At 34.5% G+C, this 27,528-nt stretch overlaps 1 protein-coding gene across 1 annotated transcript; it reads right to left on the bottom strand.

The window, feature by feature from the left end:
• Positions 1 to 7,501: 7,501 nt before the first annotated feature.
• LOC129743312 (uncharacterized) lies at positions 7,502 to 8,218 on the bottom strand. Its single transcript, XM_055735298.1, has one exon. It carries the CDS (start codon positions 8,216 to 8,218, stop codon positions 7,502 to 7,504), a length of 717 nt encoding a protein of 238 aa, XP_055591273.1.
• Positions 8,219 to 27,528: the final 19,310 nt, after the last annotated feature.

The raw sequence follows: 27,528 nt of genomic DNA, 5'->3' as shown, positions 1-27,528 counted from the left end.
AAAACCATATTTGAGCGTCAATTCAGCCCAAAAAATCTATTTTTCATTTTTTGTTAAATTTCTATTAGTCCATTTTGATTTTCTTTTCAGTCAAAGTGTCTGTAAGTATTGGTGTGTTTTCGGTCTTCGGCTGCTCTCGGGTGTGTTCGGCTGCTAGGCGCGTATTGAATACACAGCGGCGCGTATTCGCAACACAGTTTTGTTCTGTGGCTTTGAATATGGTTTTTAAAAATCAAGTTTTTGAAGAAACTATAGCAATTTGAGTAATAAAACATGATAGGAATTTGTAGAAAACACTTTTCTTCAACGATTACACCCATTTTTAACACAATTTTTATGTGGAATACATAGAAAATCAGCGATTCGCTTAGGTGGCGCATAATAGGGCATGTTCCCCTACTGGAAATCAAATCAAAGCTTGCTGAGCATAAAAAATTTGAAAGGAGAACTTTTGGCGGGTGTTTTTTCTTTCTACTATTCAAAGCACGTGGTAACGGCGCGAAGCATTTGATTGCAATAATGAGCCGTCATTAAGAATAAAAAAAAAACTACTCGCTGTTAGAAATATATTGATAAGAACAGTGGTTGAGAATCTACTAGAATATACAGTGTGTAAAGAAAGGATACATTTATTCATGTTCATTATGGATTGACTCCTTCAGTTATTTAACTATTTGGACTGAAAGCTAATGTTCCAGCTTTTAGGATCCAACCACTTTCATATTTTTGGAACTCCTCATAGGGGAAAAAATAATAAAACTGAGGGTTGTAAGTTCAAGGCTGCGATCTCAACACTTTAATTGCTGTGTAGGAATTTAAATTAAAATAGGAAATAAACAACTAAACGTTCATTTTATGCAAAAAGTTAAAACCAAATCCAGCGGACGAGACTTTCAGTAATTTAATCTGAAGTTTGCAGTTTTGTACAAATCAATTTCATTTGTCAATTTTTAAACTATAAGTTATTATTGATCATCGATGTGTTCAATTCTATCATTCAATTATAAGAAAACTTAAAAAGCCTATTGAAAACATACAGAGGAAATCTTTTATAAGGTTTCAGCGGAAATCTATTTAGAAATTTCTAAGTACAAAATAAAACTTAAAGAGGTATTCCATTCTATGAGGAGATCTTGAATAGAGGTCACTAACATTTGTTTACAAGCTTAATACATTGGGAGTTCACTAGATAACACATGGAAAAGATAAAAAAAAAGTTATCAAAAAAGGGTAATTCAATTCAAGCTCCCTTAAAAACGGTGGGTGTAAAATAAGGTTGCCAGAATTTTTATTCAGGACGTATCGGGACCAGACAAATCCAACCAATTTTATCGAAAAACCTGTCCAAATCCAGCATTTAATTTCAAAATGTTCAAACCGATATCCTGGCTATATCCGACAAACTTGGTCAAAACCGTGGAATTATTCAGTAACAATACCGAAAAATATACTTGAAATATTTTTTTTCAACAAACCACATCAGCAGATTTCAAATTGTTTATAAATCTTTTAAACACGAGTCATGATTGTTTCTAAAACTTGCCATTTATAACTTCTTTTTTAACGTAAAAATGAAAAATTATAATAATTTTTAAAGCTTAGTTTATGTTACGTTTAAAAACGATGTGATTAAATCCGGGCAAAATCCGGGCTTTTTGCAACAAAATCCGGGAAACCGGGCAAGACCGGACTTACCTCAATTTTTGATTTAAATGGTCTAGCAAACCCGGATAAATCCGGGCAACCTACCAACCTTAGATTGAAATGTTTTTCGTGATAGAATGGATAAGCATTCAAGAGAAATAATTTCAAATTTCTATTACTAAACCTTAAAACTTTTAGTCACTCAACAATATGAAAACGATAAACCAATTAAAACTTTAAGAAGACCAACAAAACTTACAAACTTCACATGGCCAAACATGGTCCAATTTGTTATCATGATAAACAAAAAGCTTTCAAGATTTCAAAAAGTCAAACGACTCATTTTGATTTATATTTTACGTGAACCCGAGCAAGGCCGGGTAAAATCAGCTAGTATTTTATAATTCTGTGTTCTGTGACACAGATTCTGTGATGAAAATTTGCTCAAAATTCTGTGGAACTACAGATTTTTCTGTGATTTCCTGCTCTAGGAATCAATTATACCCATAACAGACATTGGAACTTCTTCTTTAAAAAATGAGAGTTCACTGTTGCTTTTAAAATATGGCATTTTGAAGTGAATATAATACTCCAACGATTGAAATAAATATGTTTATAATTTGATAAATAAATTGGAAACGTTTTTTTGTAACTCCATCACATATTAACTGGTCAGATTGACGTGAAAATTTGAAAACCGAAGTTTTTTCGGCAGATAATATCACGATTGCTGAATGCGCTGGAAAATCTTAAAAAAATGCATCCTCCTTTACATTATCGAAGTTCAATATGACATAATTGCTACAGTTTTGAAAAGATTGCCACCATATTTAGTTTAAACGCTGAGTTATTCTTGCATCGAAAATGAATACAATTTTTTTAACGGGAGTGTCCAATAAAAAAATCAATGAAACCACACAATCCTAAAAATGTTCAAAAAATTTGCATCAAGTTAATCTACAACTTCTCAAACTTAAAAAAAGACAAAAATATCATGATATAAAAGCGATTATCTTGAAATTTACTGGTCTGATACTGGTTTATTGCTTGAATAGAATACTTTCCCACTATAAAAGGGAGGGCTTCTATTCAAAATTAAATATTTACAACATACCCAAAACAATTTTAGTTATTTTTAATAAATAATTACCAAAAAATGTTTTGATGCATCTCATTCCTACTGTAGCGAAATAATGTGTTGCATTAAAAGTCTTACTTCCAAAAAGAAAAGAGTCATTCATTAAATAATTTTTTTATGCACCTCAAATTGCACAGTGATACGGGAGATATTGAGGGTTCTTTCCAATATGTTTGTCAAAACGTTTCCTTTTTTTTTTTTTTTGTACATTTATTTAACGAGGGTATGTAACATAAGTTTTCACCCTTCTTAAAACTAATTGTTATTTTACACTATGATTACAATTTTTCAATGAGTTTGGTTTCATTTAAAAAATCAATTAGTAATTTTGTCCTACTCACATCACCATACATGAAATTCTCCTGGCTTATCTTATATTTTATCCTACTCTCTGAGTAAACCTCACATTCAAACAAAATATGATTAATAGTGATTTGTACCTGACAAGTATCACATATTGGTGGGTCTTCTTTTTTCATCAAATGTTGATGCGTCAACCTAGAGTGTCCTATCAAGATTCTAGTAAGAGCTCTTTGCTCATTACGACTACAAAATGCATAATTTATACGCTCTATAACAGGTTTGACTATCCTCAGTTTGTTAGTAGTAAGCAAATTCCAACTTTCTTGCTGGGCTTTCCTCAGTGAACTTTCAACCCAACGAATTATGTCCTGCCCTGGTATACACACATTACTCATCTCACCCGTTCTACCCAAACCGGCCAAATTATCTGCAGTTTCGTTTCCTGGTATGCCACAATGGCTAGGAATCCATACTAAAACCAGATCTTTTTTCCTCATCAAGGATTCAATATTTTGTACGATTGGGTGTGATGAACCGTTCTCAAGAGCAACTAAAACGCTTGCAGAGTCTGTGAAACATACAGCTTTTCTATTGACCCTTCTTGCGACCATTTCGAGTGCGACAGCTTCGGCAGAAAATATGGACATTATTGAGGGAAGTTGCTGGGAGATTTTTATTCTAGGGCCAAATATTCCAACTCCTACATGACCATTGGCCACAGATCCATCAGTGTAGAACTTAGCTTGATCTTTGTATTTATTCCAAAGGATATCTCGGAAAGTAGTCACAACTTTTTGCTTATTGTCTCCGGCTCTGCATGATATTTTCATGTCCCAATCAATCGATGGTATAGGATCATTCCATTTCCTACCACCTACGTATAAAATTTTTTGAAGCCTTGGCAACATTTCGCTGGTTATATCATAGAAAGTCTTATTTGCATTATTCCATAAGCAGCTCATCGATTTTTTAGACTTTTCGAGTACTCTGACTGCCCTCCTCACAAGAACATAACAAAGTAAGCTTTTAAAATCTTTCCGTCCACTTTCAACCACTAGAGATGAACAGGGAGATGTTCTAAAAGCTCCCGAGCTTATTCTTAGAAAACTGTGATATGACACATCTAACTGTTGTAATTCCAACGGATTAAAAAGTTCAGCCGCATACAATAATTTCGATATTATAGTTGCCATTCCAATCTGCTCCAAGCTTTTCCTATCACCATGAAATGTCAAAGCAGATAAAAATCGTTCTCTTACTAGACAAGATGCTCTGATTTCTTTTATGTGTCTTTTAGCGTTGTCTCTTCTGTTCAAATAGGCACCCAATATTCTCATAGAACGAACTCTTTTCAGAGGAACATCACTTAACATTGGTTTAATACCTTTAGAAAAATTATGGGTTTTTCTTTCTTTGCAAATATGCATTAATTGACTTTTTTTTGGGTTGATGGAAAATCCCACACTGTTGGTCCAGCTTTCTATAGCATTAAGACTTTGCTGAGCCTGACGTAAACCGCACCGAGTGTACTTGGAGCCAATAATCAGTAACAAGTCGTCAGCATAAACCATCAGTTTTCCGAACGGTAGTTTCATTTTCAATACTGGGTTAACCGCTAGTAAGAATAAGGTTACAGACAAAACGGCACCTTGAGGTACTCCATTTTCCTGACATTTATCATCCGATAAACATCCACCTACTCGCACTTTAAATCTTCTATCAGATAAAAACTCTTCTATGACTTTGTACATTTTACATCCTATTTCAGCTTTAGATAGCTCTTTTAAAATTGCCGGTCGCCATGTACGGTCATATGCCTTAGATAAATCTAAAGCAATAAGCTCGGTGTGTAATCCAGAGTCATGGTGCTTATCCAAAATATCTCGTAAATCAGAAAAATAGTTGGTAGTACCTCGTCCTTTGCGGAATGCATACTGATGTTCGTGTAATAAATTATGTGTTTCTAAATGCTCTTGCAGACGACGATTGATCATTCTTTCATAAACTTTGCCAATACATGAAGTCAATGATACTGGGCGATAACTTTCGAGTTTACCAGTCGGTTCACCGGGTTTGTGGATAGGTACAACAATACTTTCCCTCCAATTGTTAGGGTATTTTCCTTGGTTCCAAAGTTCGTTATAAACTTTCAAAAGAAATTGCTTAGCTGAGAAAGGTAATCGTCTTATCATTTCATAAGTTACGTCATCTGGTCCGGCGGACTTTCCTTTTCCACTTTCTATGGCGCAAAACAGTTCATGAATGGAAAATTCCTTATCCATTTCCGGGTTTTCTTCAACAGTTATATTAACATCATCAAATATATTTTCTTTGAGAAACTCTTTAAAACACTCAGGAAACCCATCTGTAGAAGAGTTGGTTTCAAAAATCTCAGAAAACTTTTCAGCAATGATGGTTTGATCTTCGACGTATACATTTTCAATATTCATTCTCATAATTCTAGTGGCTTTTTTACCTGTTAACTGGGAAAAACGGTGCCACATTGTTGTAACATTTGTCGATGGATGGAAACTAGTTGCAAAGTTTATCCAAGAATCTTTTTTGGCTTTTTCTACTGCTTGCCGCGCTTCCAATCTTAACTTTCGAAAATTTGAATAAGCTTCTTCGCGTTCAGAGGGGTTTAAATAAGATTTTTTTAAATTTTTTAATGCTTTCTTTCGAGCTTGAATTGCTTCACCCACGTTTTCAGTCCACCAGTAACTATATCTGGAGGATGTATTGCCACTAGATCTCGGAATTGATTTCGCTGCAGCAGAGATTATAATATTTGTAATATTTTCCACCGAAACAGAAGAATTTTTAGTCATTAATTGATCAATGTTGGTTTCAAAAACTTCCCAATTTGCTTCTTTCATACGCCATTTCTGAATCTTTGGAATATTTGGAGGAGAGCCATTCAAACGAACTTCGATAGGTAAATGATCACTGTTAACAGGATCTGGAACAGTTTTCCAGGTGAACTTATGTGCAATATTCGAAGACACGAATGAAACATCAAGGGCAGATGCTTCAAAACCTCTGCTATCAATTCGAGTGTATGAACCATCATTCAGAGGAGCAAGACCATTTTCGGCAGCCCAAGCTGCTATCTTCCCACCCATTCGATTTGTTCGGGTGCTATCCCAAGTAAAGTGGCGGCCGTTAAAATCACCAGCTATCAAAATTGGCTTTGGTAGAACATCAGTAAGTTTACAAAGGTTATCAAACGTGAGATTTGGAGATTTGAGTGAATTGTATACCGAAACAACCGTTACTTTGAAGGGAAAAAAAAGTTGCACAGCAACTGCAGGGATTTGTGTATCAACATCAATCACTTCATGCGGAAATTCGCGCAGGATTGCAAGAACGGCAGGGCCCCTACGGGTGTTGGGTTGAAATGAGGAATTATATACTACATACCTATCGATCAAAAACTTGCTGTAGGTCTCCGTCAACGTTTCCTGAAGACACAGTACAAAAGGTAGGTCGTCTTTAATTTTGTTCTGGAATTCTGCTGCATTTGCCCAGAAACCTCTTATGTTCCATTGGATCATAAAAAGTCTACTGCGAGCTGAACCCACTTCCAAGGCATGGTTACCCCTTTCAGATGGCGTTCCTCTACCCATTTCGCTGTTGCTGCGTTCTTCATCAGGAATCGTAGAAATCATCTCATTCGGGACGTCTGCAAGGTGCAAGGCAGCAGAATGTGTGTCTGGATAGGAAAAAGTTTCAGATCTACTCACCGGGGAGAGATCTTTTCGTTCAAAGATCGATTCCATCCTGGAAAAATCGTTGGAAGTTGTTTCTGTCGACACCAAAGCTAATTGTGTTGGAGATACTGAAGTCACTGATAGAGTGATCCTTTCCATCTCAAATTCCATTTGAGATTCATCCGGGAGGTCTGTAAGGTACGAGGGAGCAGGATGTGTGTCTGGATGGGAAAACGTTTCGAATCTACTCACCGAGGAGAGATCTTTTCGTTCAAAGATCGATTCCATTTTGGGAAGTTCGTTTGAAGCCATTTCTGTCGCTATTTGTGTTAGAAATAGTGAAGTCACTGGTCTAGTTGCATTTCCAATCCGATCCGTCTCATAGTCAATTCGGGACTCATTCAGGAAATCTGGAAAGTGCAAGGCAGCAGGATGTGTGTCTGGATGGAAAAATATTTCAAATCTACTCACCGAGGAGAGATCTTTCCGTTCAAAGATCGGTTCCATACTGGAAAAATCGTTGCAAGTCGTTTCAGCCAACCGTAAAGCTGAATGTGTTTGAGATAATGAAGTCTCTAGTCCAAAGTCGATTCCTATCCGTTCCGTATCATAGTCCATTTGGTTAGCAGGTAAAGTCCGGATTCCGTGTTCGTAATTTCCTTCCAATCTGATTTTTGTCGGGTTTCCAGATTCGTTGCCAAAGTCTTCATCGTGTTGTCGAGTGGTAGTTTTTTGTAATTTTCCCGTTACGTGGGCGAAAAAACTGATCGTTATCGGATTCATGCTCAGTTTCGCTGACGTCAATTTGCTCATTATTCGAATCATTTTTATTAGCTTGGGAGTAAGATGCTTTTTTGGAGTTTCCTTCACAAGAGTACTTGGTGGTGATTTGTCGTTTGCTTCTACCATTTTCAAAATCCATCTCCCGAATATCGGTGGTCTTTGTAACAGGCATTTTTTCGTGTTGCTTAGAGAGCATTGGTGAAGGTTTTCGAGATCGAGATCGCTGTCTTGTGATAACGGTCCCCGTAGAGGAGCAGAGGGCTTTCATCTGAGCACGCATATCATTCAACTGTCGTTGTAGTTCTGCAATCTGTTTATCTTTTTGTTCCATCAGATTGTTTTGCAATTCCTGAGCGTATGTAGTAGTTCTCTTGGAATCGGCCAGTGCTTTGCGCGCTTCAGCAAAGGAAAGACCTTTATCGATTCGCAAATGTATGACTTCGTCTTCTTCTTGATATTTAGGACAAACCTTTGACATCGGCGAATGGCCAGCTTTGCAATGCAAGCAAAAGGCAGCTTTCGCACACGTCTCGTCTTCCGTCGTGTGGAAGTTAGCAGAGCAGTTTAAACAAATTGGTTTCTCTGAGTTCGGGCAATTTTTACCAATGTGTCCGTATTGCGCACATACTCGGCAGATCATCGGTGTGGGATAATACTGTCTAACACCAACTCGCAACAGGCCAAAAAATACATGAGTCGGGAGAACTGTACCGGTGATATTGAGGACTAACAGAGGAGTGTTTTTAAGCACCTTACCCACACGTTTCTTTATCCTACGGACGTTGGTAATGCCTTGTGGTTGGAGCAATTGGAGCAAATCTTCTTCTTTAAATTCAATTGTATCCGGCTCATACACTACACCTTGTACGACATTAAGCGATGGGTGAGAAATAACTTCTACTTGACTACCATCTGACAAAAATTTCATGTCGAGCAACTTCTTGTACAAAATCTCAGACCGGGTGCGAATGACATATCTAGATCCTCTTGCTTCTCTGGATGCCGAAATATGCTTGATATTTTCTCGTCCCACAAACCTTTCCACTGACAAACTGATCAGGAAAGGGTTAGCGGGCAATGGTAGGACTTTAGTACCATTCTCGTCACTTTCAGATGAAACCGTTTTACCTCTCATAAGCAACACTCTCGTAAATCCATCATCATGAGCCGTTCGCATGAAACCAGGAAACGCTTTTTGCCCAACTCCATCAGGAGGGGCAGGGTTGGGCCCAGGCATCAGCCTGGAAATGCCAAATCACCCAACGGTAGTATAACCTCTTCACAGCTGAATATAAACAATCGAATCCAAACCAAAATGTTCAAAAACTGTAGTTTAGATAACCGAAAACGCGAAAATTTCACTGCACACGTGTAGAAACACAATTTAGGCAGCCACTTGTAACAAAACTGTTAATTTAAACGTCCAAATTATAACCGAATTCCGCAAAAAATAGTCCGCTTGATAAAACACGTGTCTATAACCTCAAATGATGAGACAAGATGAAACGTTTCCTTTAACAAAACACTACCTTACAAAATAATAAAAACTCTACGGTTTGTATATTATGAAAACTATCTAAATAAAATCGAAGTAAAATAGAATAACCATCATGTAAAATTGAATAACTTCAATTCCTTAAATGAAGTCTAGTGTTCCAATTAAAGTAGCTCCCGTAACCACTGTCATAAATGATTTGCTTTAATCAGAGAAAAAAAAATGTTTATGGAAAATATCCATCTCTCCCACAACAGACATCTAGGAAATATCCCAACTTCAGAACGTTGTTGACCATCTATGGTTCGTTTGGTGAGGCAAAGGTGTAATTCAGTCCCGAGTCAGCTTTGTCTCAACACAAGCCCTACAAGTTCACCTCCTACCTCCTTCCACCCACAACGCTCATTCAACATTCAGCATCGAGTGGAGTGGAGGTGTAAAAACGTTTACTCGTCTCGCCTATCAGATAACGAAAACTGTGCTGAACTGATACTCTACAACTAGCCATGTCTATAGAGACTTATGAGTAAACTAAAGTAAGCAAGGAAGCAATATCGGGTCGGTTGATTTGCTTTGGTTTTTTTTCTCTGTAGGACTGCTCTGATAGACCTGTTTTGCCTCCGTCTAGTAGAAGTTGGTACAAAGGGACGGCACAGGTCTCGGTACACTTGTCCAGTCCAGTAGGAGAATCGCCTCAGCACCATTGAGAGATCGAATAAAAAAAAGGGCACAAAGGGATTCTCGGTCTCGGTTTGTTTAATCAAAGCTCATTTTTCCTTCTAGCTGGCAAGAACTCGTGTTTGTCGAGTCGAGCGAGAGTGAATGTTGAAGTAGTGTTTCAAGGGAATTTTTACTTCCTTCCACACCGACTTCAAAGGAAGCCATCTCGGGGGCTTTGAGGGATTATTTCATGGTTCGGCTAGAAAGCAATTTGAGATTTTCAACACAATCTCCATGCGCTCATCTACGGAAATCCTACATCACTCGACGATGCGGACAGGTCGATCGATTTCTTTCGTTAATTCTCCATCGGATGAGATGATTGATCCGTTTGTCCGTCGTTGGCGGGCAAAAACGTACAACAAAAAATCCCGTGTTCCCGTCTTAAGTGTCATTACACCGAAATTTAAGATTATTGGGAGGATGACAGGATGTTGTCCTTTTGAATTTGTATCAGGAACAAAAAAAAAACTCAAGTCTTTAACAATGAAGCGGTGTTTTTTCGGATAGATTATATTCATTCACAGCCTTTCAAAATTGGAAATTAAACGAATAAATGGATGATGTATGAATAACACTGTTAGTAGGTATTTAAATGTCTAGCGTCAAAAGCCTTATCCTAACGATAAGGTATTGCGTATTTTGTTCATTATAGGAGGAGAGTGAATTCACTCATACCTCGATATACAGCCTCTCGCTAGAACGGCCATAATCAATTATGGCACGTATTTTATATATGGCCTGATGTGTTGCGCAATAACGGCCAAAAAGCTACCATTACAGCACAAACACTTCGTTTGAATTCTTGTGTTATTCAGTTTCATTTGAAATCAACGTGAAAAAAATAATTAAGGTCATATTTTAAATAGATTTGATTTGGGAGTGTCTGATTTTACTGAATTTGGAAATCATCATATCTTTTAATTTATTCCTTGATGAGGTTTATAACTACCTCAAAAAAAGTTTCAAGGCATCAGGTCTCAAAGTCAATGTCGGAAAGACCAAGTCAATGATGATCAACACAGCAAATCCCTCCAGTTTCATGGTAGCTGGGCAACAAGTTGAGAAAGTGGAGTGCTTCCAGTATCTTGATAGCCGGATAACGCCTGATGGTGGTACCAGAAAAGACATCGAAACCCGGATCAGACAAGCCCGATTTTCGTTTTCGAGTCTCCGAAACATCTCTCTGCTAACGCAAATCCGAATCTTCAACTCAAACGTCAAATCCGTATTGGTGGCCTGGCAACTGGATCTCAAATGAAGAACTACATCGCCGGTGTCATCAAAGGGCGCTAGAAATCGAGATTCGGGAACGCAAGTGGAGATGGATTGGGCACACGCTGCGAAGAGATGAGAACAGAATTGCAGAGAGGCGCTTGAATGGAATCCAGAAGAACATCGAAGAAGAGGAAAACCCAGAAACTTGTGGCCGCGAAGCCTAGCCGCCGAAATCCGAACTATCGACGAGAATCTTGACTGGGACCAAGTGAAGACGCTGACTCCGGATCGTCAACAGTGGAGGTCTTTTTCCACGGCCATATGCACCGGAGGATCGGCGCGGGAACATTAAGTAAGTAAGTAAGTGAGGTTTATGGTCTTCGGCAAATCTTTCTTCGAATCTTCAACAGTTAAATGTGTGGTGACTCCTTTTTTGTTGGCATTTTTACCGCTTTGCTAATCACTTCCCGGCAATGCTATACAAACCGTATGGAGCACATCTCTCAAATTTTCCCTCAGATTTCCCCTTTTTTGACAGATTTAAGCTTTTTTCTTCAGATTTGAGCTTTCATCTCCTATGCTCTCAAGGCAAAAAAAGCTTAAATCTGAGGAAAAAAAGCTTGAAAACGAGATTCACGAGCACATATTTAAAAGATGTTTGTCACACGATACATAGACAAATCGTGTAACGTTGCAGGGATCTGTTGCTAACATGCCAGAGACAGAACTTCTCCGATAACGCGACTTTAGTCTCGCAAACTAGTTTATAGACTGGATGTTATCGAAGAACTTCAATACGCTTACACTACACGCCAAACTAACAAAATTTACATAGTGCCGTGCACAATCAGAAATAAAACTACATTTCATACAATAAATCTATCAATCCAACTTTTACAGTGAAAGCTCAATCAATTAATTTGTTTGTATATATTTTTTAAATTGGTTTAAGAAATTCTTTTGATTGAATGAATTTGGTCTTTGAAAAAGGTTTAGAGTTCAATAGTTGTGCTCAAATTTGATCGAGAAAGCTTCTCAGCTTTTAGTTGTTACGGAGACCTGCAGAAGTTGACAAGAAGGCAAAAAGTACGTAACTTTTTTTTTTACAATGTATTGATTTCAAAAGGCTCAAACACTGGGTTTACAGGAGCCAAAATCAGTTTTTATTATGTTTTATGGTTATTCTCTAGTAAATACTATTGTACATAACAGATAGAAAAGTTAAATTTTTAAAGAAGTAGATTTTTTTTATAAACCAAGATTTTCCTTACTTATCACTTATCAACGAAAAAAAGATTGAAGTAATCTCTTTTACAACATTTCGTATGTGTCTTCAAATTGTTTTTTTGTTTAAAAGTTTGAAGTTGCAACACTTTGTTTCGTTAATAACCTGAAAGCATGGATAGAAATTTATAAAACTTTCAGTGAAGCTACCTAATAATGTAATGTACGTCTACAAAATTAGGTGACAATCTGTCAAGTGGTTTTTGAGATAGCATCCGTCCAATATAGGAGCAAATTGACAAATTTTTTTGGGCAGGATCGAGAAAGGTCCCAGTGGGAAACCCAAAAACAGCTAGAAATCAAGAATTTGACCAAAGTTCTAATGGTAAATTGTTAAAGAGGTCCAAGCAGACCCAATAGTGAGCTAAAATTTGAATAAAAAGGAAGCATATTGATTCTATGACGTGAGAGGAATGTGAGAGGTTTTTTCAAGCTCAATCCGAAAGTATAAAAAAGGAAGTATTAAAAAAAGTGATTTTTTCATCAGACTGGTTGTCTAGCTGATTTATTCATAGGCTTGACTTCATTTCTACAAGGCAGCAAAGCTGCCCACTGGCAAAATAAACAAAATACGGTGGTAAAATCGTGCGCAGAAAATTTGGACTGCTTGTGGAGAGAAATTTTGAAAAAAATCGTAATGGACAGCAAAATGAACCTTTTAGCGGTCACCTGGCAGGTTTCCAACCAGAAACTTTTCGTTGACAAGTCTCGCCTCTATTTTCCGGAGATAAACAAGAATAAAAAATTGAAAAAAAAACTTATGTCTAGTACTTGGGGAGGCAAATCATCTGCGGAAACTGCAAATTACTCATTCTTTCATAACGATTGACAGGATGAATGGCTAAAAATACAAAGAAAACTGCATCCAAATGCGGCCGTTTTCTCTGCAAAGCTCGTCAATAGGTCCCACAAAGTTTATACTCTGTTTAAGTTGGTTCTGGAATCGTTCCATTACGCAAAAACGGAGGTGGAGTGATAAAAAGTTAAATATGTTGTTTTTGTGCCGAAGGAGGACACTCGGCTAAATTTGTTATAATATCGACTAAATTCAAAAATTTGAGTTATTTTGAAAATCGTGCTTCAGAAAACAGCAAACGTAATCAGAAATGGCCTGGTTCATCTGTTGTCTATTTAAGCGATAATTCCTTGAACAAAAAAACGAAATCTATGTGAAAATGTTCACACACTACATGTAATATAAATATATTTTCACTCTCACCAGCTGCAAGTGAACCAAAACATACAAAAAAACAAGCTTCAATTGCCCGAACGATTTTTGTCCACTAATGCCAGATAATAAGAAAGATTTTTGGGAAAAGCTCGAAGAAAAAAAGTTTCTGGAAGAATTCTAATTTATAACTATTGTTTTTTTTATGATTTTCTTACTAAATAAATATTTGAATTTTTGAAACATTATCTCATTTTTGAAACCAGAATTCTTCTTGTTAATAAAATTCGAGTGCACAGCTTTAAAAAAAAAACTACATTGTTGATTAACAAACAAAATTACCACAAACAAATGACCACACAAACAAATTTCCTTGTAACAAAAACAACGCAAAATTAATGAAAAATTAGTTTTGTTCTACATATGTTAAATAATTTCTCGATTTTTTTTTTAAATTAATGTAGATGTCGACGTTTGCATTCAAATTTTATCTATCAAAAAGGCTCGACAACTTCTTTGTTTGAGAACCCTTTATTCTGAGGAAAGGGGGAGGGGGGGGGGGTGGCTTTTTTATTTTATTCTAAACCGATTGTCATGTTAAAATAAGGTTTTTTTTTAATCTGAGGAATGTCGCCTGTAAATTATACGGGTTATTGAAATTGTTCTATATCACTTTCAAAACGCACGGATATACGTCATTTCGGCGTATAAATTGCACTTTTGGCGATTCGTTTTTATCGATTTTCTCAAAAACTGTTTGATATTTTCTAGATTTGTTGAAAGCATTTGATTGCTCATAGGAAAACGCACACAATAGCGTCAAAAAGTCAAAATCGAGAAAAATGGATATACGTCACTTCGTCATATCACGGCAGAGTATGCATTATAGATGGCGCAGCTGATGCCCAAAAATCAAAATCGGAAAATTTCTTCATCGAACGCTATCAAGTTATTATTGACAGAACATCACAAATATTTGCACATGGTAACATTATATTGCCTTGTAACTTTGCTGAAAATGTCATCAATTTTCATCTATGCATTCAAAAGTTATTCAAAAAACAACGTGTAGCTTTTTTCAAATTCACTCTTACAAGAATTTGTACAGAAATAATGATTCATTTTACGAAGACATTTTGCTAAACGACCATGTTTTTAAAACGTATCTATGCCGTGTTTCGAGGTATAAGTGTATGCGCAAATCATGGTTGCCAAAATCATTAGTTCGATCTTCAGAATGTCCCATGCAAAAATATTTAATCTCTTCTAAAATTTTATAAGTTAAGACAAAAAGTTATTTAGGGTAGAAAGGATGTATGTAAACCTTCAGGTTTTAGCTTACCAGATTGCAAATGGATGCAAAAATAAACAATTAACTTTAATAGCTCAACTATAGTTTTTCGTTTAGTTTTGCAGTTAATGTGAAATAATCTGACAAATCTGGGCGTTTCTCTTATATTTTTGGCTTATCCAGCCGGATCGCAGTTATCCCAAATTTTAACTGTTAATATTCGATGATTTGATGATGATTTGAGGTTACCAATAGAATTTTTTTACCTTTGATAGACTTTTTAGAGGGAATTGTTCCAAATACGTGCCTATAGGGTTTTGTAAAAATAAAATGTAGAAATATTAACATTTATTATTATCGAAGTAAGGAGGTTATCCTTATTGAAGCAATAAATGGAATGATTAAAGGGAAATATAAAATTTATTTATAAAATTTGAATAAGTTTTCCAAAAGTGTTGATGCAAATTCTACGAATCGTGCGTACAAAAATTGATTTTTTTTTCTTTTTATAGGAGTTTAACCCATTAAGGAAGACAACAATTGATGCTATTTATTGTTCCATTTCAGTTGGAAATTAATTACCGTAAAAGGGAAAAATCAGGAGAAATTTTTATCTTCCCGATTTCTCCTACTTGTGATACGATTCACCTCCTTGTAGGCTTGCCAGAATAAAATTTCGGAAAGTAGGACATTTTGCTCAAAATAAAAAAGTAATACGATTTTCAATCTGAAGTAGTACGATAAGTAGGACGCTTTATTCTGTGATTTTTATTACAAAAAAGTTTTAACACAAATTTTTAATAAGATAAGATGGTATCACAACAAATGAAGATCAAAAACGTTTTTAACCATTTTTAAGTAATTCTATTTTATTAAAGCCCCAGCCCGTGGTCTAGATGATAGCCTTCAATTCTTCTAAGCCAGCGGGCATGAGATCGAATGCCGGTTACGGCATACGTAGTACAGTTTTTGTGGGTTGGTGGTTTTAGCATTTGTAAGATGCTAGCCATCGTATTCTTGAAAAATCTACGTTTATAGTTAAGAAAAAGGAATCTCTTTGAGGAAAATTCAAGTTTCATTGAGATCCTGTATTCTTGTTTTGGAGCATACTTCTCTAAAGAGCCGATTTTTTCTAGCTACTCTTCATTTTTCAACAATTTCCAAAAATTTACTAAATTTTTCACACAGTTCTCAAGCTGCTCGAATTTGTAACTATGTGGTTCCAGCAATGACAGCCAATCGAAGGGCTTAAAATCACTTGTGAATATAATCCAAAGAAGACTTGTAGACTTGGCAGAACTCCTCTATCACTTTTTTTTGTTTCCGATGGGTTATTAATTTCTTCCAGAAGGGCCTTAACTTTCATTAACAGAAACCGATCATAAAGACGATTTTCCAAAAGAAGCCAATAAAAATGGATCGAAATAGTAACAAACGCAAAGTAAAAAATTCGATAAACAAGATAATGGCCCTAACCCTAAAAAGTAGAACATTTTGGGCCCAAAGTAGGATGGTAGGACAAGGGTAAAAAAAGTAAGACATGTTCTACCAAAGTAGGACGTCTGGTCATCCTACCTCCATGTCCATATTCACACCATTCCACTTTACTCAAGATGTTTTTTAAGAGAATCAAGAATTTAAGACCTTTTTTTAAATACTCACATGAGAGGGGGTTTCAATAATTTAATGGCCTGACAAAAATTAAGTGTTTTATCGTTGAACCTTCTAATTTAACTCAAATCTCTCTCTGAATATACTTAAAAGAAAAAAACTGATTTTATCTTGCATATCAAGTGTGTAAATAATATCACAATGTGGCAACCCTAAGCTGTTTTATGCCAAATTTTTTTGGTAATTTTTTTTTATTTTTTTTATTAAAGGCTTTTGATATTTATTGAATTTAATAATTTCAATCCATCAATTTATTAAACTTTCCAAAAGAACATGCAACATTCTGTCAGGTTAGTTTTAACTTCGTCATTTCTAACTATTTTTAAGACAAAGTTACGATTTCAATACCTGTACGGAATATTTTATTTTAGTAAACTGATTCACAGCTGGAACATGTTCAAAATTTTTTGTTAGTGAATGAAACCGTAAAATGGGATAAATCGGGAGAAAATATTGGGGTAAATTGATGTGATTCAGGAAATATGAAGAAGTATTCTACGAATAATATAGTTGAAATTTTCGATGTATTAAAAAATATCCGAAGATTTATAAACTTGAGTTTAAATGTTTTATATCATCTTGGTGTGTTTAAACTCTCTGGAGTGCCAAATTCCATAAGTTTAACTTGTAATTGTTAAAGCTTTGCTGAAATGTTGTTTGATGATGTCGACTGGATGATTTTAATGTGTATAATTTTTCAGGCTGGGTCATTTGGCCGAAAGTCATGAGGCCGAAAGCCATTCGGCCGATGGACATCCGGATGGCCGGATGGGTTATTTGGCCGACGGTTATCCTGCCGAAAGCTGTTAGTCCGAAAGGATGCTAGGCCGAATGGTCATAAGGCCGAATGGTTATTAGGCCGAATAGTCATCAGGACAAATGGTCGTCGGGCCAAATGGTCGTAACGGTCGCTAGGCCACTAGGCCGCTATGCCGAATATTCATAAGGCTGAATGATCGTCATGAATGGTTGCTAGGACAGAAAGAAATCTTTTACATTTGTCTGCATATTAGGCCGAATAGCCGATAGGTCGAATGTTCATAAGGCCGATTCGGCCTGATGACTATTCAGCCTAACGACCATTCGACATAACTACTGATCAGCCTAACATGCAAAAAAGCGATAATATGTCTTATAGGCCTAGCATAAATTTGGCCCAACGACCATTCAACCTAACAAACATTCATATTAGTGGTCATTCGGCCTAACGACCTTCTAGCATTCATTTGCCCTTACGACCATTTGGCCTGACGACCATTCGTCCTAACGATCTTTTGGCCTAGCATCCGTTCGGCCTTACGAACATTCGGCCTCACGACCTTTCTGCATTACGACCATCCAGCCTAATAACCGTTCATCTTTACATCCATTCGGCTTAATAATATCCGGTCAAACAACCTTCGGCCTTATGTCGTATTCGGCCTATTGTACAACTCGAACATCCATCAGCTTTTTAACCCATTCGGCCTAGCGACCTTCCGCCTATCGATTTTCGGCCGAATGTCCGGCCCCCATAGTTTTCGGCACAGCCGTTCAAATTTTACTGAACAAACGAAATTTTCGAATCCCTGAAGATGATACCATACGATATCGAAACGTCAGTTTAAAATAAAATTTGAAAAACTTTGTCTTTGCTGAAATTTCCATGGGTTTTCATACAAGTTCTAACCTATTTTGCTTTGATTTTGTATGATTTTGTATTTCGAAAGAAAGAGGGGTTTGATGCAAAATCAATCATTTGTTTTTTTAACTTGTTTGTTTAGCAAAAGTAATTAATTTCTTGTAAAATCCTTCAAATTATTTTGAATTTAATTTTGATTTAGTAATAGACCTATTTATATAAAAGTGGAATTTCATGAACATCAAATAAAATTGTATAAATTATGACGTTTTTCTTTTATCTCACATGGGACCGTTTCGTTAAAACCATGAGGACTCAACCATCTTGTTATATCAAATCCTGGCCGATGTGCCAATTTTAAACCAATTCGGTTCAAAACTGTTCGAGTTGTCTCGTATTTAGTATACACTGGTATTGGAAGAGATCGGAGGATCTTTCTTTATACTATTATTCAAACCATAATCAGCCCAAAAAATCCTCGGGAGCCATATTTAAAGTAATTTTGATACCCGCTTGAACGTGATGGTGTTACGAAGAAAATGTCAGATAACTATATCAGTTGTGTTTTTTTTTTGTATGGGACCACCTTGTGATAAAAAAAGGGTGTGACCTACCCCTAGAACTATCTTCTCATGCTAAAACTTGAACTGTTTCGAATTACTAGCATATCACTTCAAATTTGTATGCATGTAGTAGTTTTTAAAATAATAGCCAACCGTTTCAAAAGTGAGAGGGTTCTTCCTGCATCAAAAATCAACTTCTCGTTTCTATTTATGCTCGTGAACCAATTTCTATAAAAATGACCTAAAAATGTTTATAAATAAAAAAAAATAGTTAGAGTAATTCAACTATGTTGAAAGAAGTATACCGTAGACTTGGGGAAAATTGATCACTTTTTTAATTGATTTTTTAATATTTTGGAAGGGTTTGCTTTTTTGTAACACATAAAAGTTTTGAAATATGTTTTGAGATAAAAAATATAAAGCATGATCATTGATTGCAGAATATTCAAACGAAATTAGTGGCTATAAGTAAATGTTTGTTACACTACCAGATTTCATGTTTCGGGGTAATTTTGATCACCTTGGTTTTAACGTATCTCAATATCTTCAGAATTATTGTTTTGATGCCAATTAGCATTGAAGGTTAAAAAATATCAATAACTGTATTTTTTTTTGGACTAAATTAAATTTTTCAATGTTTTCTCTCGAAAACAAATATTCTCAAAAGATGGACAATGTTGCTGCATACATTTAGAAGTAAAAATTATAATTATTTCTCAATATTTTTTGGCCTCAAAAACAAATGAAATTTTACTCTCATGCAATTCCCTAGGTCTTCCCGCTGTTCATTTGTTCTTTATTATTTCAATCTTAACCATTTGATTGGGTTTTTAGCCATTTGTTTTAGACAGGCTTTCTCTAAGAAAACGGCCATTTTTTAATTTACAAAAATAATCATAGCTCATACCTTACAAAAACTCGAAATCTATATCTATACAAAGGAAAAAAATTAAACTTTCATATAAAACAAGCCATTTGCTTCTAAACGCTATCATTTTATCAGGTGAGGTGTTAGTTTGTTGTATATCTGTTTTTTCGAATTTTAACAAACAAACACCTCACCTGATAAAATGATAATTAAAATCTTTAACTACGATCCAAATTCAGCCTATTTGAAACTTAATTTATAGGCTTTCAATCGTAGAAAGCAGTTTTCAGATATTTTAACTCCAGACTTTGTTGATGATGATTATCTGCAAAAAATTCATGTTGATCAATTTTACCCCGGGGATCAAAGCTCTCCCAGTTTACGGTACATCAAAAATAGCATATTAATTAGTTCTTACCGGGTCGAAGGCTAAAAAGAATGAATTTAAAGACATTTGTACAGAACATTTTATAGATTGATTGTAAAAGATCGAAAGTAAATAGTCTAGCGTAGCGTCCTTCCGACAATGAACCTTACCCAGTATTTTCCTGGGGTCAGCCGTCTTCGCTCCCACGCTTGCAATTGCGAACATTTAGGCTGGTGGAAGCAGACAAAAAATAAAACATATAAATTGAACTACTTTCCCGTATGGATCGGTTTTTATGATCGACCGGGCAAGTGCTCTTCCTTTGCACCGGAACTAGAGGAGCAAGTGATGACGACATAAATTTCTTCAGGTCGAAAGTTTTTCTAGACGGGTTTTCCCTTCCAGCGAATGTTTCGTGCAGAAAAAGTTTGTTCTTGCGGTTGTAAAATTGTAATGCTACATCTTGAACAAGAATCTTCGAGGTTTCAAGGCTGTTGTATCAGTAACCAAAAATCTACATTTTCCCACGTCCCAAGACGCAGGTTAGATTCTGCTTCGAGACGACCGACCCAGGAAGAAAGATAGCCGGGACTCGATGATTTATGACCACATTGGGTTGGCCCCAGGAACAAAATACAAGATATATGGAACTCAGACGCTTCTCGCTCACCGTCTGGTCTGCTACTTTCTCCTAGTCAGTCCCTTGGCGAGCGACCGAAAGAAAGGTCCTTCTTTACACTGTAACAGCAAAATAGAAAACAGCAGCAGCAGCAGTCCCTAATTCGACAGGTATGCGAAATGTGCATAATCTTGTTGTATAAATTTAATCTGTGAAAATGGGCATAAAACGAGAAGTAGGTTTGCTGCCATTGAGGCCGGCTGGCTGTTCATTGATGTTTCTCTCTAGCAGTCAAGGACACAACCCCGAAACCGGGAAAGTGATCAATCAAGGTTGTTACCTCGAAAGTGAGATCCTATCCGCCCGGGAGGCTCTCGGCGCGACACAGTAACTAATATTTTTTCTGCTGCTGCTGTCGGATTTTCCAGATCAATTTGACAAGCATGAAAGGATTAGAAGCGAGTGATTCCTCCGGGCTTCGATCGGGTGCAGTAATAGGTAGGTAATGATTGTCCGGGACAGAATAAGCCCCGTCCGTGTTGTAGCCCCTGGGATGGTCCGGAAATTTGTCTACCGGATTGGATTAGGGCCAAAAGTCGTTAGGAGATCGTCAGATTTGGGAATGATAAATGGAAAGGTCCTTCAGCAGAAAGAAAAATTACCCTACTCCAAATCAAGGAGTGCAACCGTTGACGCCAGTACTGGTCCCTAACTGAAAAAAAATTGAAATTATGCATCACTTACAAATCTGGTTAAGAGCTCTTAAGTTTTTTTTAAGGTGCAGAATGCCACTTCACTTTTTTTTCATTTATTCGAACACAAAACTAAAACATAAAAACTTTGTCTTAGATCCAATCAAATCCATTTGGAGCTATCTAGACATTACTTAAAAAGTAGTCTTGCAATACCTTGCTAGGTATTTGCAGTGATGTCAGTTGATTGTTTTCCAACCCTATTAAACAGCTTATAACTTTTTTTTCCCTAATATGACACGAATTTAGATTTGCCCAGACATTAAAAAAAAATTAGGAAAAGTTCTGTCCGGCCCGGTTGCCCGGATTTCATTAGAAATAGCCCGGATTTTACCCCGATTTATTCACGTTATATGCCAAATCATACCAAAAAAAAAAAAACAAATTATGTTGTAATTTTTTCTTTTATATGCGCCCAAAACGAAATTTTTCCTCTAAGTTTTTTTTTTCAAATAATCATAAAACGTATCTCGGAAGCCAAAAATACGATAAAAATCTGTTGATAAGTGTTGATGAAAAAAAATTGTTTTCAAGTTTTTTTTCTTAATTTTTGTTGGGTACACAGTTTCGGAATAAAATTACAAGTAAAAAGATATGATTGTCTGGATGTGTCCAGCCGGACATTGGCTGATAAAATTTTGGCAACTTTATGTTAGACTCGATAAGCACCTATATTGATTTGTTTATAATTAATACTTACTGAGCCGGTGTTTTTTGTTTCACCTTCCAAAAATAAAAGAAATTTAAGGAAATCATAATAATTTGTATTTATTTGGAATAATTTTAAATAAAATTTCAACATAATTAAGGAGCAACCGCTGAAAAAAGAGAGCATCAACTGGAGTTTCAAGTTTCACTATAAAGATGATTTTATCTAGTTTTCTGAAACTTGATATCTTAATTAGTTTTCAAAGAACTGCAATTTTTGCTCTGTTTTTAAGCTTTGCATTGATTCTTAAATTATGCAAGGAAAATGTTTGTTTTGCTGGTATGAATTCCTCACCCTTTTTCCAATCCAATACAGGGAGGGCTCACGAACTATAGACCTATAGACACATTTTAAGGTTTTGCATAATATCACGTTTCGCTCCATTTGTCTGATAAGTTTTCGAGATTAGAGTGAGGGTTTCAAATTATTCGTACGCAAGCAACCTCTATCATCTTCACAAAAAATAAGGAAATTGATTTCTAACACCATTTTCATACTCTTGATGATCACACAAATTCAAAAAAGAAAATTGTACTTTAAAATTAAATCAAAATTTTCAAAACAAATCAAATTGGAAGATTGTTTTTTTCAAAGTGATGTTCCTTATAACTGGCTTCAAAAACATTCAAAGCAGACTAGTTTTCGAATTTGGAATAAGTTTTTTTTTTTTAAACAAATTTAAAAAAATCTGAAAAATGTCAGATCAGGTAAAAACTTTTCCATGGTTTAAATTTGTTAGAAAATGAAAATAATTGTTATTGAATATTCTGCTCCATCAATATTTATTTACTGAATTTTCAATTGAAGGGTTGATAACAAAATTCTTCTGTAGAATTTTGAATATATAAAAAAGAAAAATCACGATTTGAAATGTGTTGAGGTCGATGTAGCTGATAAATTGAAATTAATTTGAATAAAAAAAAAGAAAATATTTTATATTTCTTCTAAGTGAGACATGAAACCTTTTTCTACTCTAAAATTTTTCAACTTTTCAAAATAAAATTAAAAAAAATCATTTTTGAAGTTCAAAATAAAAACTTAATATTACATCATGTACAATTATACTAACAAAATTCACATCGTATTGCGACTGATAAATAACAACCAGTTTAAAAAATAAAAATAAAGAATCCCAATTTTATTATAAATATTGAAAGCACAGAGCAAATACAAATTTAGATTACTTTGCGCATTAAAATTCATCTTTAAAGATGGTTACTTCGAAGATTAACTCAAACAAAGTTATTCAATATAATGAAAATGAATGACAAATTTATATATTTTCAATAGCAAGTTTTAAAGAAAAATATTTTCAATTCTACTGATTTTGGCACAGAAAGTAGAATCTATGCTTTTTTATTATGTATTGAAATTCAGAAGATTTTGTTTTCAGAACACAAAAATTCCTAATTGAAAAACATAGACAAACTTATTGCAAATATTTCTTTAAATTGAAATAGCTTGTCATGAAAATTTTGTAAATTAACATAAAATTTAAAAAAAAAACCGCACTTTTAAATTTGGTTAATTTATTTGAAAATTATAACAAACAGGATGATGGAAAAGAGAAGTTTTTAAAAATTTGAGAGGAATTTTTTTTTAAATAAACACGTCCAACGTCAATGTTTGAATGATTGATTTGATATTCTTTGTCAAATTTGATTTATTACCTTTAGTTTTGATGATATGAAGTTTATAATTTAAAAAATGTGTGTGTTTTTCAAGTGAAATCTATCCTTAATAAATTAACAAATCTACATTTTAGAAAAAATTTGATTCTGAATTTGTTTATTATGCTTCATTCAATTAAGCATTTAAACCACTAAAATTCTTAAGATATTTCTTATTTGGAAAGGTTTCGTAACAATTTTTTTCTGACATAACTGCAGGAACTTTATGTTCTTGATTTGTTTTTTTTCAATTTATTGAAATCTTATCTTAAATTCAATTTGGTTTAAAACTTCTTTAAAAATTACTTTGATGAGAAAATGCAATCAAATGAAAAACTAAGATAAGTTTTTTGCAGTACTTTAAAGTAAAAACTACAAAGTCTTGAAAAAATTTGATAATTATTTAAAACTTTTTTTTTCAATATGTTATGTTTTCGCTTGAATTTTTTTTTTCAAAAAAGTGCAGTATTTCCATAAATGAATTAATCCTGTTTTCATAAGTAATTCCAATAACAAAAGCCGATAAAAATATGCATATTAAGCTTCCAAGCATGAAAATAAGTCGATATTAGCCTTCAATTGTTTGCATCTCGGAAGATTTGTGGCCTTGTGTAATTTATCAAAACCTTTTTGTGTGTGATGTTGAGCATTTAAAAACAAGAAATGCAAAATATAATTGAGACTGAAATTTATTTTTTGAAGAATATTTCATATCAGCATAATATTTGTAGTAAAACGATTTTTTGTAAATCCAAATTTTTAGTAATAAAGAAGAAGATATTAAGTTTTAGATTTTTGTTCCACTAATTTTTAATAATTTTTTTTGCTTTATTAGTTGTTTTGATAAATATTCCATTATATTTATTTAATGTGATAGTGACTTCGAAAATCCTTTATAAAAAGATTTGCTTAAATGTTCGCGAGCCAGGTTTTTGAAACAATTTGATCGTACCCCACTCTACTTTTCTTTTATTCGCCGAAAATTGCTTTGATACAATTTAATCAATAAATAAACTTCTATTGAAAACTCATAAACTTTGCGTATTATTTGGCCAGTTTCAAGCCAGTTTTCATGCGTGTGATGATCCATGTAGTAAATGTAACACTAGACTAGTTCACTTTTCGGCTTTTTTCGCTGATCACAACGCCACTTACAGGGTTTGATCCTCATTCATTTTCAAGAACTCTGGCCGAATTTGAGCTCATTCGAGTTAGTTTCCAGCGTGCGCTAGAAGTTTTATTGAAAAAAGTCCATTTTTCTGGAAAATTTCCGTAGATGTGTTCTAGCAAGCTGTTGTTAATATAAAATGATAATTTTATAGTGCTCAGTGATTGGTATGACAAGCATTCGTATGTACCTGTTTTAGATAATTGACTAAATCAAACCGAAAAAAATTAAAAATTCATTAACTACCAACTTTTACAGAAAATTTACTTACAAGTTGAGAACTTAAAATCAGTAGTAAATAGAAAAAAAATATTTTCGATATAAACTTTTCATGAAAAGATAGCTTTATTTATAACCTTTAATTTGATGTATAACACTTAATTATCGCAACAGTACAAGCAAAGATATTCAAACATTCACATCAAATTCTTTGAATCATATTGGTGTCTCCATTCAAGTTTTAGCATCATGCAACCTGCAAAACGTGGCATCAAGAGGACTTGCTTACAAATTGATCAAAGCGCGCGCTTTTTTTAACTCCTGGTCCCGTCATGGGGTACTTGATTGAATAAAATATCCTTTCTTGTGCACAAGTTGGTGTGGAGCAAACTTGAATGAAAAATATTTTATCAAATCAAATTTGTTGCATAGATATTTGAATAACTTTGCTAGCACTCTTGCGATCATTAAGTGTTATACATCAAATTTAAGGTTATAAATAAGGCTATCTTTTTATGAAAAGTTTATATCGAAAATATTTTTTTCTATTTACTACTGATTTTAAGCTCTCAACTTGTAAGTAAATTTTCTGTAAAAGTTGGTAGTTTATGAATTTTTTAATTTTTTCGGTTTGATTTAGTCAATTATCTAAAACAGGTCCATACGAATGCTTGTCATACCAATCACCGAGCACTATAAAATTATCATTTTATATTAACAACAGCTTGCTAGAACACATCTACGGAAATTTTCCAGAAAAATGGACTTTTTTCAATAAAACTCCTAGCGCTCGCTGGAAAGTTACTCAAATGAGCTCAAATTTGGCCAGAGTACTTGAAAATGAATGAGGATCAAACCCTGTAAGTGGCGTTGTGATCAGCGAAAAAAGCCGAAAAGTGAACTAGTCTAATGTAACACGTTTGACATTTTCAAATTGGAGTGATCTCTCTAGTGGTTTGTCATTATCTTTTAATTGTATGTGGGGCCAAACATAAAAAAATCGATTTAATACACTTGGAGGCTTTCTTACAGAATGTAAATTATCTTTGGAAACATATGACACAATAATGGATTCCCTATTTCTGAATAATATATGATAAATTTATAAAAAATGATGATGATTAAAAAAAAATGAAAAGCAAATATTACTAAACTCAATATAAAAAAACTGGCCAGTACGTTTTTTAAAGGATACGCGAACTGATATTCAACGAGTTCATTTACTATCAAAATATAATTAATATAACTGTTTAAGTTTGAGAGCCACATTTCTTGACGATCACTAGTGGTCAAGGGGTTAACCTCCTAAACTTTATGATAGATGGCGTGGGATTGATCCTCGGCTATTTGATGAACTTTTTGTCAAATTTTCGATCGCCTCCGTAATTAATTTAGCGATTGCTGGCTACTGCTGCGCTGAGCAAATGGCTACCTTTTTTGGAGCCAACATAAGCATGATATTTACTATGGAATAGAACAAATTTAAACAATTTTGTTTTTTTTTTAAGATATGACCTACAGGAAAAAAAATCCAGTTTTTTTTGAAACTAAATTCATCAAAATCGTAAAACCCAGAATATGAGAAAGGGTGGTAAAGGCGTTTCAATGGAACATACAAATCCACGGACATCTTCGTAACTGTCGAGATGAGTCGATTGGTATATATAAAGTGGGGTCTTGGACCCTTAATTAATGATAGCTTCAACTGACCGTTTGCTATGCCATTCTGTAAGAAAGCCAAACAGAGCTTGTGATATAGCTCAGTTGGCCAGTCAGTTGCTTCCTGATCCAATGTCCGTGAGTCCGAGCCCAAGAGTTAAAATCGTTGTACCGGGTAAGTTTTTCAACAACTGTCCGTCAACTGCATCGTTGACATAAGTCGCGAATGACATATGGTAATCGAAACAGAAAAAACTAATAACAAATTTGAACTGATAATACTGTTGAGCTCCGCCTATTCAAACTCCGGTTATCCGTGTTTCCGAGTAAACAACTTTGTTCATACAAGGTTCAAGTATTTTCTGAACTATTGAAGATTAAAGTAATTTAAAAAAAAATCAGTGAATTTTAAAGATTTTATTTTGAGGTTTACATTATTGTAAATTCAACGTCAAAACATCATTAAAACTTCATAAAGATAATGCATTTATCAATTCCTTTTATTGGAATATTGTCGACAGAAAGAACAGACGACAGGATTTTTTTTATAATTTTAAAATTTTCACATGTCTTGAAATAATTATTGCAGCTTCTTATCAAATATTGGTTAAAATTAATAAAAATGACTAAAGGCAAACCAGCCAAACGCTTAAAGTCTTTTTAATAAAGATATAAAAAATATCAAAATGACTCAATATTGGCAAGCAATATTTTCAAATTATATGAATTTGAATTTTTCAGTCTCAAAATCCTTTGGAATATTCTATCAAAATAACAATGCACTTTTGAACTTTTCAGATAAATTCTGCTTTAACAACTTTTTTTTCCAAACACAGGCTTCGGATTTTCCCTATCGTCAATTGTCTTGCAAATTTCCTATTTCAATTT

Source organism: Uranotaenia lowii, chromosome 2 (genome assembly GCF_029784155.1).
Source record: "Uranotaenia lowii strain MFRU-FL chromosome 2, ASM2978415v1, whole genome shotgun sequence".
NCBI lineage: Eukaryota > Metazoa > Arthropoda > Insecta > Diptera > Culicidae > Uranotaenia > Uranotaenia lowii.
The sequence above is the reverse complement of the archived record's forward strand: the minus strand, read 5'-3'. Positions and strand labels throughout refer to the sequence as shown.

Bases quoted from the DNA above. Each gene is read 5' to 3' on its own strand.
- LOC129743312 (XM_055735298.1), bottom strand. From the start codon at position 8,218: ATGATCTGCCGAGTATGTGCGCAATACGGACACATTGGTAAAAATTGC.